Genomic DNA, 13192 nt, shown 5'->3' with positions numbered 1-13192 from the left:
ATATTTATATTTGGTCCAGACCAAAGGCGACGGTTCCTGGCTCAGGGGAAGATCACCCCCGTTTGTGCGGAGGGCGAGCCCCGCTAGATTCGACCCTGCAGCCACCTTAACACGCCCATCACCGGATGCTCGAAAACGGTGTGCACGTTGAAAAGTCATGAGGCTGATGTGGCGCACGTCAGGTTTCAGATGACACCGTCTTGTGGAGTTTGTAAGGTGCATAAAGTGCAGGTGTCAGGCCTGGGTTTCGGCGTTATTTGTTTCATGCATGACACAGCATTCGTGTTCAGACTGTTTATTCTGGTGCATTCAATACGCGTACTTGAACCTTGATGCTATCCGCATAAAGATAGTGACTATAGGGAGGGGTCTCGAGATACCAGGAATCAAGCTGGAGCGAATTCTTGCATCAGCTTAACGACTATGTGCAAGATTTATGTGGAACCTATACACCAGCTTCACGTGTGATATCAAAGAAAGCGTAACTAGTAATATTGTCTGTTTGGACATCGAGCTTAGATATACATCCCTCCACCCCTCCACCCCTCCATTCACTCATCCCTAAACCCAGTCAGTCAGTCGGTCAATCAGTCAGTAAATCGACCACTCCTCATACACACTCTATCTCCAAAAGAACTCCAAAAGGCTCAGACAATAACATTCTCGCACACCAAGCCCACAAGGCCTCCCCAGAAGGAAGGTCCGGGATCTCTATACGGAGTATCTGTGCATGAAGCGACCAAAAAGGTGCACTTCTGTCATCATTGCCTGTGGAGAAGGACAGGAAAAAAACAAGGCGAGGAAAGAAAAAGAAGAAGATGAGGTACGTACCTTTTTTGTGCTTGAACGACAGTTTAGCGTTCCATCAGAGAAGGGAGACTAGAAGCTGCCCGTCAAAGTTGATCGTGTAAATATAATCTGTGCGTAAGAAGAGACGGACGGGGCGGTGTAAGTTGTAATAAATCAAGCAGCACCAAAAACTTTTGAATCTATCGTAAAGTCATGTCATCCCAATCAAGCGAAAATCCCAAAGGACTTCACTTCACCTCACCTCACCTCGCCCTAGAAACCTAAGGTGGTCCATCCGAAAGTTCCAACTCATCACCCTCAACCTCGCCCTTGCCCCTACTTTTAACGCTCGAGCCATCCATGAGATCCATTTCCGAGATCTCGATATCCTCAAACGGATCACCTACGTCCTCTTTCTGATAAGCCCACGGCGGCGTCGGATGCAGGAGCGCGGACCAATGCGGAGGAGCACTCTATGCGCCTCCAGCGGTCTTGACAATCTCCGCCACCTTCCTCGCGAGGTCCTCGGCCTCGGCCTTGGTCGCGGCTTCGGCGTAGACACGGACGGCGTCCTCTGTGCCACTGGCACGCGCAAAGGAGCGGCCCTGGCGGACCTTCTGCACCTCCCTGTCAATCTGAGCTTGCACGCCCTCGGGGCTGGTGAGACGACGCTCCGCATCGGTAGTCTTGAAGATGTTGCGGTCGTTGACGAGGACTTTGAGGAGACGGTTAGGAAGGTCGGTGTAAGTGGAGAGCCATTCTTGCGGGCCCCAGTGCTTGTGTGCGAGGACGACTTCCACGAGAAGGAAGTCAGAGAGCGCATCGCCGACAGACTGGTTGATCAAGTTGATGCACGCGCGTAGAACGTCGAGGGCCTCCTTCTCGCCGTGAGTCCTGGGCTCGTGCTTCTCAATGGTCTCAAGGGTGTCGTGCGAGAAGATGACTGTGCCGTGTCCGTTTGCCTCGAAGTAGACGCCAATATCAAGCTTCTCGGCAGCGTGGTGAAGGTATTTGACACCTGTGGGTGTGCAATCAACCTTGAGCTTCAGATTCTGCTCAACATAGTTTGTTGCTGCGCCGTTCGCGTATGCGGTCTGCACGACTCCGATCTTGAGCGAACCTGCCAAGTTAGATTGGCGCACAAGATCTCCTAGGAACGAAGCCACGAGTGTTGCAATTCGGTCACCGTCAAGCAGGCGGAACACATTCTGTGCGTCCTTGAAATAAAAGACAACCCGATCAGCGTCACCATCGAGCGAGCAGCATCGGTCACCCGGTCCGGTCTTCGATGATGGAGGGGCTCGCTGGTTCGTCTTGACGTAATCCGCACCACACTGTAATTGTATTTAGCGCAACCCATAACACCAGTAGAACAGAAGTCTTGCTTACGTCGACATTCAAGCTCTCAGGCTTGATGACATTGTCGTTCACGACGAAGATCTCGAGACCCTCCTCCTTAGATGGCAGGTACTTGATCAACTCTGTCAGCTTCGGTCCACCAACACCGTTGGCGCAATCGACGGTAAGATGTCCAGCCGGCTTCTTTCCGCGGAGAGCAGTTTTGAAGGCCGCGGCAAATTTCTCGTAGTAGCCCTTCTCGGTAGGCACGCCGTATGCCTCCTTTGTACCTTCCGTGTTCAAGCATCGGACCATGTAGTGTAGCTGCGGTGTTGTCAGAAAGCCGTAGTCTTTCTGTTCAGCGCCAGCGGCTGCCAGTCCGCCCTGTAGACAACCCAGGAGCCTAGCTCCGGAAACCCTTGTATCGCGGGCCACGACGACGCGGGCCTGGATGCTGAGATCGATGTTGTGCTTCGCCGCGATGTCGTGGTAGTACTTTGAGACGTCTTCGGGGGTGGCTTGGTTCGCCATCTCGGTGCTGATGACTTCCCAATCCTCCTAAATGTACACGTTAGGACTACCCATGGCTATCAGTTAGAGATGGCGAGCACATACTTGCAGCATGTTGCCCTATGACCAAGTTAGCTCATTGCATTGCATACCCACACCGAGAACATACCATCGGCTCAACAAGCTTCACTCCATTGTCCTCTGGAGGATTGTGAGACGCCGTGATCATAACACCAATCCATCTTCCCTTCAGCGCGCGCGACCGAAGAGCTGCAATGAGACCGACGCGTGTGAGGACCGAATCGAGGACGTTGCTGCTGCCGTCAGCCACGTACAGGGAGCGAGGAGCAAGTGGTAGTGCGAGGGGGCCCTACGCCTTGGTACGAAACTGTCTACAATCAGCACACTCCCAATCCCTCTACACCGCAAGAAATAAAACTCACTCCAGCAGTTCCATACGTGTACACCAAGCCCTCAGGCGCAGGGTGTTTCCGCGCAGCCTCGGCGATAGAATCAGACATGCTGAGGTATTTGTGTCGTAAATGAACAACAATCCAGTCAAAGCAATATAATACCAGGGGAGATGAACAATTGCCGGAGAAAAGATCTGCCAAATGTTCGAAATGCAAAAGAGAAGCAAGCTGCACGTCGATGTAAGAAAGTTGACCGCCCGTAAAGCTAGCTAGAGGCCAAAGCCCCTCCGCACGAGATCACACTAGGCAGGGATCATCGCAGGGCTGAGCTTACCGTTACCGCCTTTCGTGACGTTGCACCGGATCGGATGTGCCTTCCGAAGCCCGCTCGATGGCTATAATTAGTTGTGCCTGTTGATATACGATGTACGTAAACCAGTGCAATACGAGGAGAGAATTAAGGGAAGTTGGCTTAGGTTCCTAACTAAATAGAGGAGGTGGATAACCTCCTTTTACAGTTATGCTTCACTCAGACTCGCAATTGCGGGGTCATGAGACAGCAGCTAGCCAGGTGGAAGTGACCAATTTTGATTACGAGCTGAATGTTATTCAGCACAAACAAAATATGCAAATGCATTAGTAAGACCACATCACATTATGGAGGACCTCAAGCACAGCACCAGTAAAACACAATTCAAAAAAGGACGTGAGCAAGTCTTGATCCATTGAGGAAAAAACCATAGAAACGACCATCTGAGCAGAAGTGTCGGGGAGAAAAGACCCCATGGTCCCATGCAAGTACAAGCTACAGCTACAGCTACCAGATACTGCTATCAAAATGCTGGGTTGAGAAGAAATTGGGTAATATCGGGGGGATTCAAGTCAAGTCGAGTTCAAGTGATGCAATGTAGAAGAGTATAGAAGAAAAAAGAAGAAGGAGATGCCTAGAAGCCCTGAGGACCCAAGCCGGGAAACCTTCCACCAAAACCACCAACCAGAACGCTATGGCCGGGGATGGGACTACCAATCTCGCCGAGCGCGGGCGGGGGAGCTGCGTTGTCGACAAACTTGATGTGTGAGAGGCGGCCGGGGGCGACTTCCTTGTATTCGAGGGAGCCTCCGCCGTTGGTGTGGGTACCGTCGATGATGTCGCACGCCTCTTTGATCTCTTCTGATGACACGCCTGACTCGACGGGGTTCCGCATCGTGTCGATTTGGTGGTGCACTTCGGCGGCATCGATGTAGCCATCTTGCGTTGGATGACGGGCAGCTATTGTCTTGCACGCCGAGCATACCATACGACGCAACCACACTATACGTTGCTCGTTGGGACCACGCTCATTGCCTCGAACATTGCCCATGGAGAACGGACTGTTGAAGATGCCCGATGTGGGCGAATTACCCCAACCAGCACCAGACAGAGCGAACTGTGATGGCGGTGTACCCCAAAGGCTTCCAGCATGGGGGTTGCCAAACGAACCGTATGAATCTGACCTAGGTTGGCCAAGTGCGTCTGGGAATCCGAAACCCAAAGGTGGTCCTCTAAGAGAGCCGTGCTGCTGTATACTCAATCGGCGGTCTGGTATCTCGGGAACATCGTCTTCGTCATCGTCGAGCAGAGCCTTGCTACCAAGGTGATCTGCAAGGTCATCGATATCGGATCCCTGCTCGTGAGGCTTCACACTTGATGGACGCTTGATTGGCGCTGGTCGTTGGATGGGTTGGGCTTGAGGAGCGGCAATTGGACTATCAACGTTTGGCAGTCTGTCAAAGGACCCGGAGCCTTGTCGCGAGTGTGGCGACATACCAAGACCATTGAAGGCAGACATAGGACTGGGGAATCCTGGCATAGGACTGAATCCAGGAGGGGCATCCATTGGAAATCCACGCCCCATTGGCAGCGACCCAGGTGTGTGCATGCCCGGTGGTGGGAACGGACGGAAGTTCTGCGAGCCAGGCTGCGGGGAAAACAAGGGCATGCCAGGACGAGGGCCCATCATGCCAGGCATCATCGAGCCGTGGCCTGGGAAGCCGTTGAGTCCGGGTGGCATGTTACCCATACCGAGTCCTGGAGGTCCTTGCATGCCCGGGGGCAGTCCCATTGGAGGCATAGGTGTTGTCGGAAGGCCATGGTGGGTAGGAGTAGAGTGTTGTGTGGCAGATGGCTTCGTCAGGATAGACTTGGGCATCATTGTGTTCCGAGCGTGCGACGTAGGAGATATCGAGTTGCTTGTACCAGGCGCGACCTGAGGCGTCTTTGGTGAGGAGCCGTGCGAGCCTTGCTGCGAAGTCTGTCGAGGTCGATTTGGTGTAGGCGCTTTGGGGACGGCTGGCGTTACGTGAGGTGATGGCATTCCTGTAGACGAGTTCTGCTTCAGCAGCTGAGGTGGCAATGCGACAGCAACCGGTTGTGACACTTTTCTCGCACCGGTGACAGCGTTTTGGGATGCAGCAGCAGGCGCCTGTTCCTCCTTTCGAACGCGATCTTTTCTCGTTTTTGCTTCTGCCTCGCGTTCTTTGCGCTCCTTGTCCTCCTGTGCTTTCTTGTCGCGAGCGTCGTTTTCTCTGGCCTCCCGCTCTTCGCGCTCTTTCCGCTTGGCTTCGTCTTTGGTTTTCTTCTCCTGTGCCTTCTGCTCGCGCGCTTTCCTCTCCGTCTCCTGCTGTCGTTCACGCTCTTCTTGCTGACGCTTCAGACGCTCGGCTTCTTTTCGCTGCTTCTCCTCTTCTTGGGCCTTCCGTTCCACCTCCTTTTTCTTCCGCTGCTCCTCCCGCTTCTTGCGCTGTTCTTCCAACCGCTTGTCCTCCGCAGCCTTTGCTTCTGCTTCCTTCGCGGCTATTTCAGCATCCTTGCGCGCTTTTTCTTCCGCCTTTGCTTGCTTCTGCTTGTCCTTCTTCTCTTTGCGCTTCTGGGCTTCCTTGGCCTTCTTTGCCTCTTTCAGGTCTTTACGCTCATCCTCCTCTGCCAGTTCCTCGAGCAGCCTCTGTTGGCGCTCTGCAGCTACTTTTTCTCGATACGCCTGCAGTACTCGCTGTTCGAACATTCGTGCGGCAAATATCTGGAACATTCGCCGCCCCTCCTCCATCCTCTGCTCCTCGGTCATGGTGTCCTGCCTCCCATTAGCCACATACACGCACCCCGGCGGGCAATACGCACATCCTCATCCTCGTCTTCCTCCTCGTAGTCGTCGTCCTCGTAGCCCTCCTCTTCGTCCCCCTCGTCGTCGAACTCGTCCTCCTCGGGCGGCGGGGGAGCGTGGCGGTGTGCGGTGTGGGGCGGATACATGCTGGTGGGGTGGCCCTGGTACTGAGCCTCCTCTTCCCTCTGCATTCTGCGCTCGGCCAGCTGCTCCATCATCTCGATGAACTTTTTCCCGTCGTTTTTCAGCAGATCATCAGCTACTGTCAGAATACCACCTAGGGCATTGGATCAGCATCTCCCTGCTCGGCACTCGGACGCTGTTCAATACCTTTTACTTGCAGACTGCTGCCAAACTGCAGAAAGTCAGAGGCCTCGGGTGGGGGCAAGCTGCGCTCCTCGGAGCTGTACTCGCCGTCGGACGAGATCTCGCTGTTGGAGTAGTCCTCGTCCTCCTCGTCGCCCGAGTAGTCGTCGTCGTCTTCGTCGTCGTCGTCGTAGTGGCCAGGCGGGGGGTGTGTGGTCATGAGGGGGCGCGGATGGGGGGCACTGGACGCACGACGGTAATTAGCATCAGGCAGGAAAGCGGCGACGTCTTGCTGGTGGTGCGCGTACTGCTCGAGTTCTTCATAGTATGCATCGTACAGGACCTCCAGCTCCTCCTCGATGGCGGTGCGCTTGCGGCCGCACACGGAGCAGCTGCACGAGTGCTTCTGCTGCTCCTTCATCTTGCGCAGGACCGCCTCCTTCTCGATCTTGACCAGCGACTTGCGCTCGTCCTCGCCGAGCGACAGCCAGAACTCGCGGATGCGCTCGCGCTCCTCCTGCGTCGACGTGTTCCATATGCGGTCCTTCTTGGCGCCGTGCTTGACCAGGTGGTGGGCGGGCGAGGGCCCGTGGCGCGGCGAGACGTGCGGGTGGTGTGCGTAGGCGAGCGGCGGGGGCGCGGCCGGGCTCTTCTTCTTCTTGCGGGGCTTCTTGCCGCTGGCGCTGGCCATTGGCGCGTGGCCGTAGCCCTGCGGGTAGTGGCCGTTGGTGCCGTATGCGTGCTCGTAGTGCTCGGCCTCGTCGTCCGAGTAGAAGTCGCCCTCGTCGTCGTACTGCTCGTCCAGCTCCGCGTCGGCGTACTGCGCGGGCGGCGGCCGACTGTGGGCGGGGCCGCGGTGCACGCCGTTGGTCGCCGCCGTGGGCGTCGCGGGGGGCTCCTGGGCCGCCTTCTTGGCCGCCTCCTTCTCGCGCCGCTTCTGCTTCTTGCGATTCACGGCGCCGGGAGCGTCTGCAGCGCCGTGGGCGGGCATCGTCGCCGGCGCGGGGCCTTTTGGGGCGTGGGCCATGGGGTCGCGGGGGGACGCGGTGGTGCTGGGGGCACTCGTCAGAGCAGTTCGCGGCAGTGAGGGGGGAGCTAGTGCGTGGCCGCCGGGGACGCTGCAGAGCGAGGGCAGAGGCAGGCAGGGCGTGACTGGAGGGGCCGGGGGGACGCACTGCAGCGGCGGGGGGCAGAGCAGCGCCGTGACGGGGAGGTTCGTGGGCAGCAGGGCGTGAGAGAGCGGGCACGTGAGGGTCGCGGGCTCCGTCGACGGCAGGCTGTAGCGCGGTCTGCGGTGGTTGCAGCGCGGTCGGCGGCGGAAGTTGCGTTGCGTAGGCGTTAGCCGCTTGGCGCTGGTATTCCAGAAGGAAGGCGCAGCTGGAGCGTCTGGCACTCACCTTTCCTTTCCCTCCCTCCCCAACGCCTCGCCCGCCCGTCTCTGGCTCCGACTCGCCGTCTGCGCCCACCGTCCCAGCTCGCGCCCCAGCTCGTGCATGCGTCCGTCGTGTCCTCGGCCTCGCCCATCGCTATAAAGCCGCTACTCGCCTGCCGTGCACTGCGACCTGCACCGACGCTCCCCCAGCCCAGCTCACCCCTCCCCTCCTATCGCTACCCGCCCTCCACACAGCCTCACGCCGCGCGCCTCACCCCGGCCCACTCACCCGCCGTCGGTCGCCCTGCTCGTCGTGGGATCTCCTGTCCGCGCGACGCTCTTCCCCGTGCACGACATCGCCGACCCGCCAGCCCGCAGCCCGCCCGCACGCCAGCCTCGCGACCGCCTGCTGCAATTGCACCCGGGGAGACTCCCTACGTGTTCGCGCCCCGCAAGTGCCCTCACGCCACCGTGTCATCCGACAGCCCGAGCCTCGTTCTCCGCGAAACGCCTATAAAGTACGCAATCGACTGCACCCCAGCTTAATCCTTATCGCCTATCCATCGCACCTCCACAATGGCCCAGCAACAGCAAAATGGCGAGCCTGTCATGCGAAGGTATGCATCATTTCAGTCATATGTCACTCGTTTCAGTCTTGTCATCGAGCTCCTACACCTGCAATCACATGTTTCGTTTTCCCAACATGCGTGCTTGTCCTTGGCAGCACATGTCAGTCTCTGCAGCGCTCGTCTCCTACACCTTTCCACGTCTGTCACCTTTCGACAAACCTCTCCTGGTGGTTTTACGAACGTATGCATGGATAGCTCGGATCTGCGCTGCATCCTTGCATTGGTGCGCGGTCCGAACATACCTTGTCTAAAAATAGACCACCCTACATGCCACCCATGTCACTGTTTGTCGACTTCATTTTGAACGTTTCTTTTCTTGGATCGGCCACTCCGAGTCTACCAACACTCGCTAGCCATATTCACATTCTTATCCATGTCATCTTTGGAACCCACTTCGAACAACATGCTGACCTAACATCACCAGAAAACTCGTAATCATCGGCGACGGAGCTTGTGGTAAGACTAGTTTACTCAGCGTGTTCACGCTAGGCTATTTCCCCACGGTAAACGCCCTCCAGCTGCGCCTCCGCACGGCCCCCAAGGTACCATGCTAACAAACCATGCAGCGTTACGTCCCTACCGTCTTTGAAAACTACGTTACAGACTGCAGAGTGGACGGCAAGTCGGTGCAGCTAGCATTGTGGGATACAGCCGGACAAGAAGATTACGAGCGCCTACGCCCACTCGCCTACAGCAAAGCGCACGTCATCCTCGTCGGCTTCTCCGTCGACTCCCCCGACTCGTTAGAAAACGTCAAGCACAAGTGGGCTGAAGAGGCGCGGGAACGCTGTCCAGGCGTTCCCATCATTTTGGTCGGCTTGAAGAAGGATCTTCGTGAAGATCCCCTCGCCCAGGAGGAAATGCGCAAAAAGTCCCTTCGCTTCACGACTACTAAGCAAGGGAGCGATATGAAGGAGATGATTGGCGCGCGGAAATACCTCGAGTGTAGTTCACTGACAGGCGATGGTGTCGACGACGTTTTCGAGGCCGCGACGCGCGCTGCGCTCCTGTCGGTGGATAAGAAGGAGGGAGGCGGCTGCTGCGTTATCCTATGAGTCCCGGCATTGGACGTACACGATAGACAGTTTTCTGATTCTGGTTCTCGGTCATTGATTTGCATTGGGCGGCGTTGTATTATCGAATCGCCATTATTGCTTCGTCATTGTTTTTCCAACGGGCGTTTCTGAGCGCTTCCCCCCCTTGTTTCGTCACCTTTTCGTTCTTGTCCCCCTTGTCGCTTTTCATTCTTGGTAAAAAAGTTCTCTCTAGTTGGCGGGGGACTTTTTTGGAGACTGGTTCTGGTGGTGGATATATTGGGCTCGTGCGTGTGGCATATATAGGTTGGAAGCTTCTGCATAACAAAGGAGCGTTGAGCGCTAATACAACTATACATCACCTTTTTGAAGCATGTGGAGGAGCTGAACAGTGAAAAGCGGCAATTTCTCTGTGTGTTGTTAGGTTTGAGTGCAACAGTTGCGCTTGTAAGGAAGGATATTCTCGCCATTCTACCTTTTCTAGCACTATACCTAAGTCTAGAATATGTAATTCTAAGATCCTTCTAATTAGTGTAGCTAGTGCTGCTAAATGTAACGCAATAAACGCACTATAAACTCTAAGTTAGATGTTTTTTAAGAGATGTAATCTGCGAAGTAAGGGCACTTTCGCCGAGCCGGTGAGACGGGCTCGCGCTCATCTTCTACAGCATAGAGGCGAAGCAGCCTTCGCCATCATCTCAAGCCGCACCTTTACTTGAAAAGTTGACCGCCTCAAGGTGAGAGATGGATCGTCAGCTACGAACCCGACAGGCTATATATAATCTTGCCTCCCATCTGGCAACAATATCCTTCCTCCACCCACCAGCAAAGACAAGACCAAGAGACAGGGTAAGATTTGTTTATCAACTCGTAGCGATACACTCGTCGGCCGGCAGGCTAACCATTCACCAGGAACAGAATGCCCCCAAACCCTCCCAACCCTCCAACGTCACAGCGGCCGGCAGGCGCAAAAAGAGCAGCATCGACGAGACCACTGAGTCTTCTACTTCCACCGTACAGGATGCCACGACCCCCCATGCTACGAAAGCGCACGCGCCGGCCAAGCACAACATCGGTGCTGCTTCAAGTTCTTCTGTGGACCACCCTGCCGGAGCTGCGCCAGCTTCTCGCATCGAACCCCTGTTGCAGCCGGGGAACCTTGACACGGCAGCGCTTTCAGTAGCCATGCAACGTATCGCAGACTTAGTGTCGGCCTTTCACGCATGGTTAGAGTCTGCCCACAAGGTAGACACGACCGCACAGCCAGGCTCACCAAACAAGGGAAAAGAGCCAGCCTCTGAATTACCATCCACAAAGATACAAGAGGCATACATCATGCAAATTCAGCTTGAGGTCCAGAGCTTGGCCGGTATATTTGGTGCCAAGATCTTAACCTTCGACATGAGGCCCCCAGAACCCACTGGTGAGATTGCTCAAGTGGTCGAGTCGCTGGACATTCTCAGCACTTGTTTGAGAACCCGCGCAGATTCCACGCAACTGGATTTGGACCTAAAGCTGGAGCAAATCGAACATTCTGGCCTCATCAACAAGAGCGGTGCCCTTTACGATGGTATATGGACTAAGGCTGACACTGCTGCACCGGCACAGAGCAACCAAATGCAAAAGCTTTCACTCTATAACGGGTCGCGAGTCCCCACAGACTCATTGTCTATCCCAGTATTTGAGGCCAGAACGGATCGGCAGCAAAAACAATGGAATCGGGGAACCAAACGCGAACATTCAACGTTGTGGGTAATCCTGCAAAACGACAAGGGCAAGTCTTTAAAAGATACCCAAATGGCACTGTACACGACTTGGCAGCTGCCAAAGAAGCTGTCCTCTTGTGAGCCGACAGACGGCCGGGCCGCAAAGCGGTGCCCTAGTGTGCACTACACTGGGTACTTTGCTGGTACCGATTTGGTGTTTTCCTGCAGCTTTGGCACCTGCCCCGGGTGCGATAATCCCGCAAAGTCGCTCATTCACATGGACTTCGAACTCGCAGATGGCCATATTCTTGCTCAATTGAACCCACTCTTCCGTGTCGATACCCTGGGTTACATTCGGCTCCAGGATTCCAAGCCGATAACGAAGAACAAGCGTACCATTGAACTGTTGTCTGTGTATAGGGTAACAGTTCGTACGTATATCTAGCCTGAACCAGTTTAAAGTTGATACAAGACGTGTGTGTGTGCCGGCTTTTATGCAGCTCCCTTCATCAGCAAACGTTGCACTTCGCTTTGAGGCCGTTAGAGACTGAGTGGTTCTGGAACTGTCAATATAAGAGTTCACTCTAATGTCATAACAGGTGTTCTAAATACCAGTCAGTGTTCCTTTGTGGGATACTGGAAAATAGTTAAGAGGACTATTAGCACCGGCTGTATGTTGGATTGAGCGGAAATTGAACGTGAACCGAAAAGTACGAATTGAAGTATTTGATGACCACTCTGATGTCGAGTACGAAGACGTCTTGTATTGGTTGCATAAGTAGGGCGCTACTTCACAAGTGTCTAGGCGCTGGCAGTTCCTTCTGGTCGTGGAGATTGACTGAGGAGAGAAGATACCGCAAAGAAAGCCGGCGTAGCTGAAAAAGTCAGCATGTTGGATTAGCTTGAGTTTGGTATGATAGATGATTGAGTACGCAAAAACTTCAAATATAGACACAGCTAAAATATAGGATCCTACCTAGGATTATTAAGACTTTGTTGTAGGAAGCAGCTTAAGACTAGACATGTAAGGCTAACGATATCGGCGGCTCGTCCAGACATGTAAGGCTGACGATACTGGCGGCTCGTCCAGACTCCGAAACAAATACCCTTTGGGCACCGGTAGTGTATCGACCACATCTTCGTGTATTCCCTTGTACGTAAGTTATGCCGTGATTTGTTCAACATGTATGATACAGACGCTACACATAGGCTTTTGCATCTCCACTCTCTGCTCTAACCCACATATCCTACATCCCACGACCCACCACCCCTCAATTCCTAGTCCACCCATGATTCCAGCCCTCCCGCCCCGGAAAATCCGTCTGCATCCTCGCATACTCGACGGGCACGCTCCCCCACACCCCCCTCTTGAGCATAGCACTGCGATACAACCTGCCCACATCCTTTCCCCTCACGCCCAAGCGCCCCGCATCGGGCCCCTGCCCACCGGCCTCCATCTCCCCTACCCGGTTCCCCTGGCTGTCCAGCAGCCGCAGGTGCTCGCACGCGTCGCGCATGCTCATGTACTGGCGCTCGAGGTCGCGCTCCTCGGCCCAGCGGCGCTTGCGCAGGAAGAGGAGCCATGCGCGGTGGATGGTCCAGTGGCGGAGGTGGCGGTTGCGGGAGAAGAGGAGGGGTCGCGGGGTGAGGGGGTGCGAGAGGTGGTAGCGGATTGATGCTGCGGGGGGGTGTTAGTTGGTGGGAGAGTGGGGTGCTGGAGCTAGATGTGCTCGCTGCTAGGGTGCGGGGCAGGACGTACTGATTCGCGGGTCGTTTTTGCTGCCGCCTTTACTGCGCTTTTCCAGGCGGGATGTCGATGAGAAGGCGGATGTTGTTGATGGGGTTCGGTGTTGTTGCGGTTGGGCTGTTCTTTGGAAAAGACATGGGTTGCGGAAGACGGATTGGTTTAGCGGACGGAAGGCGGGGCGGAAGGCTGAGAGGTTCATTGTGGGCGGTGC

The 13192-nt window shown here is 55.3% G+C and overlaps 5 protein-coding genes across 5 annotated transcripts; 2 read left to right on the top strand and 3 right to left on the bottom strand.

Moving 5' to 3' along the window:
* Window positions 1-1262: 1262 nt before the first annotated feature.
* Window positions 1263-3158, bottom strand: P153DRAFT_282657 (Phosphoacetylglucosamine mutase; the record flags this gene model as incomplete). The annotated part of the gene is made up of 6 exons (XM_033663220.1): window positions 1263-2123; window positions 2179-2685; window positions 2743-2757; window positions 2807-2951; window positions 3012-3025; window positions 3081-3158. 6 exons carry the CDS (start codon window positions 3156-3158, stop codon window positions 1263-1265), a joined length of 1620 nt encoding a protein of 539 aa, XP_033527873.1.
* A 672-nt stretch (window positions 3159-3830) lies between these two features.
* Window positions 3831-6735, bottom strand: P153DRAFT_363668 (uncharacterized protein). Its single transcript, XM_033667418.1, has 3 exons — window positions 6518-6735; window positions 6205-6464; window positions 3831-6157 (listed from the first exon to the last, which is right to left on the bottom strand). The coding sequence occupies exons 1-3, from the start codon at window positions 6711-6713 to the stop codon at window positions 3995-3997; spliced, it is 2619 nt and encodes an 872-aa protein (XP_033527872.1). The 5' UTR covers window positions 6714-6735; the 3' UTR covers window positions 3831-3994.
* Window positions 6736-8137: 1402 nt separating this feature from the next.
* P153DRAFT_363665 (uncharacterized protein) lies at window positions 8138-9832 on the top strand. Its single transcript, XM_033667417.1, has 3 exons — window positions 8138-8482; window positions 8919-8997; window positions 9061-9832. Exons 1-3 carry the CDS (start codon window positions 8442-8444, stop codon window positions 9547-9549), a joined length of 609 nt encoding a protein of 202 aa, XP_033527871.1. The 5' UTR covers window positions 8138-8441; the 3' UTR covers window positions 9550-9832.
* Window positions 9833-10272: 440 nt separating this feature from the next.
* P153DRAFT_381913 (uncharacterized protein) lies at window positions 10273-11679 on the top strand (the record flags this gene model as incomplete). The annotated part of the gene is made up of 2 exons (XM_033670088.1): window positions 10273-10377; window positions 10441-11679. The coding sequence occupies 2 exons, from the start codon at window positions 10273-10275 to the stop codon at window positions 11677-11679; spliced, it is 1344 nt and encodes a 447-aa protein (XP_033527870.1).
* Window positions 11680-12505: 826 nt separating this feature from the next.
* Window positions 12506-13180, bottom strand: P153DRAFT_381912 (uncharacterized protein; the record flags this gene model as incomplete). Its single annotated transcript, XM_033670087.1, has 2 exons — window positions 12506-12912; window positions 12994-13180. 2 exons carry the CDS (start codon window positions 13178-13180, stop codon window positions 12506-12508), a joined length of 594 nt encoding a protein of 197 aa, XP_033527869.1.
* Window positions 13181-13192: the final 12 nt, after the last annotated feature.

The sequence above is a fragment of the Dothidotthia symphoricarpi genome (assembly GCF_010015815.1).
Source record: "Dothidotthia symphoricarpi CBS 119687 unplaced genomic scaffold P153scaffold_3, whole genome shotgun sequence".
Taxonomy (NCBI): domain Eukaryota; kingdom Fungi; phylum Ascomycota; class Dothideomycetes; order Pleosporales; family Dothidotthiaceae; genus Dothidotthia; species Dothidotthia symphoricarpi.
Note: the sequence above shows the minus strand (reverse complement) of the source record. Positions and strands in the feature narration are given on the sequence as shown.

Excerpts from the sequence above, each read along its gene's own strand:
- P153DRAFT_363668 (XM_033667418.1), bottom strand. The coding sequence starts at position 6,713 with ATGACCACACACCCCCCGCCTGGCCACTACGACGACGACGACGAAGAC. Across the intron at positions 6,465-6,517 it reads CAGCAGTCTGCAAGTAAAAG|GTGGTATTCTGACAGTAGCT; the intron begins GTATTGAACAGC and ends CCAATGCCCTAG. Across the intron at positions 6,158-6,204 it reads AGGAAGACGAGGATGAGGAT|GACACCATGACCGAGGAGCA; the intron begins GTGCGTATTGCC and ends AATGGGAGGCAG.
- P153DRAFT_363665 (XM_033667417.1), top strand. The coding sequence starts at position 8,442 with ATGGCCCAGCAACAGCAAAATGGCGAGCCTGTCATGCGAAG. Across the intron at positions 8,483-8,918 it reads GGCGAGCCTGTCATGCGAAG|AAAACTCGTAATCATCGGCG; the intron begins GTATGCATCATT and ends TAACATCACCAG. Across the intron at positions 8,998-9,060 it reads CGCTAGGCTATTTCCCCACG|CGTTACGTCCCTACCGTCTT; the intron begins GTAAACGCCCTC and ends CAAACCATGCAG.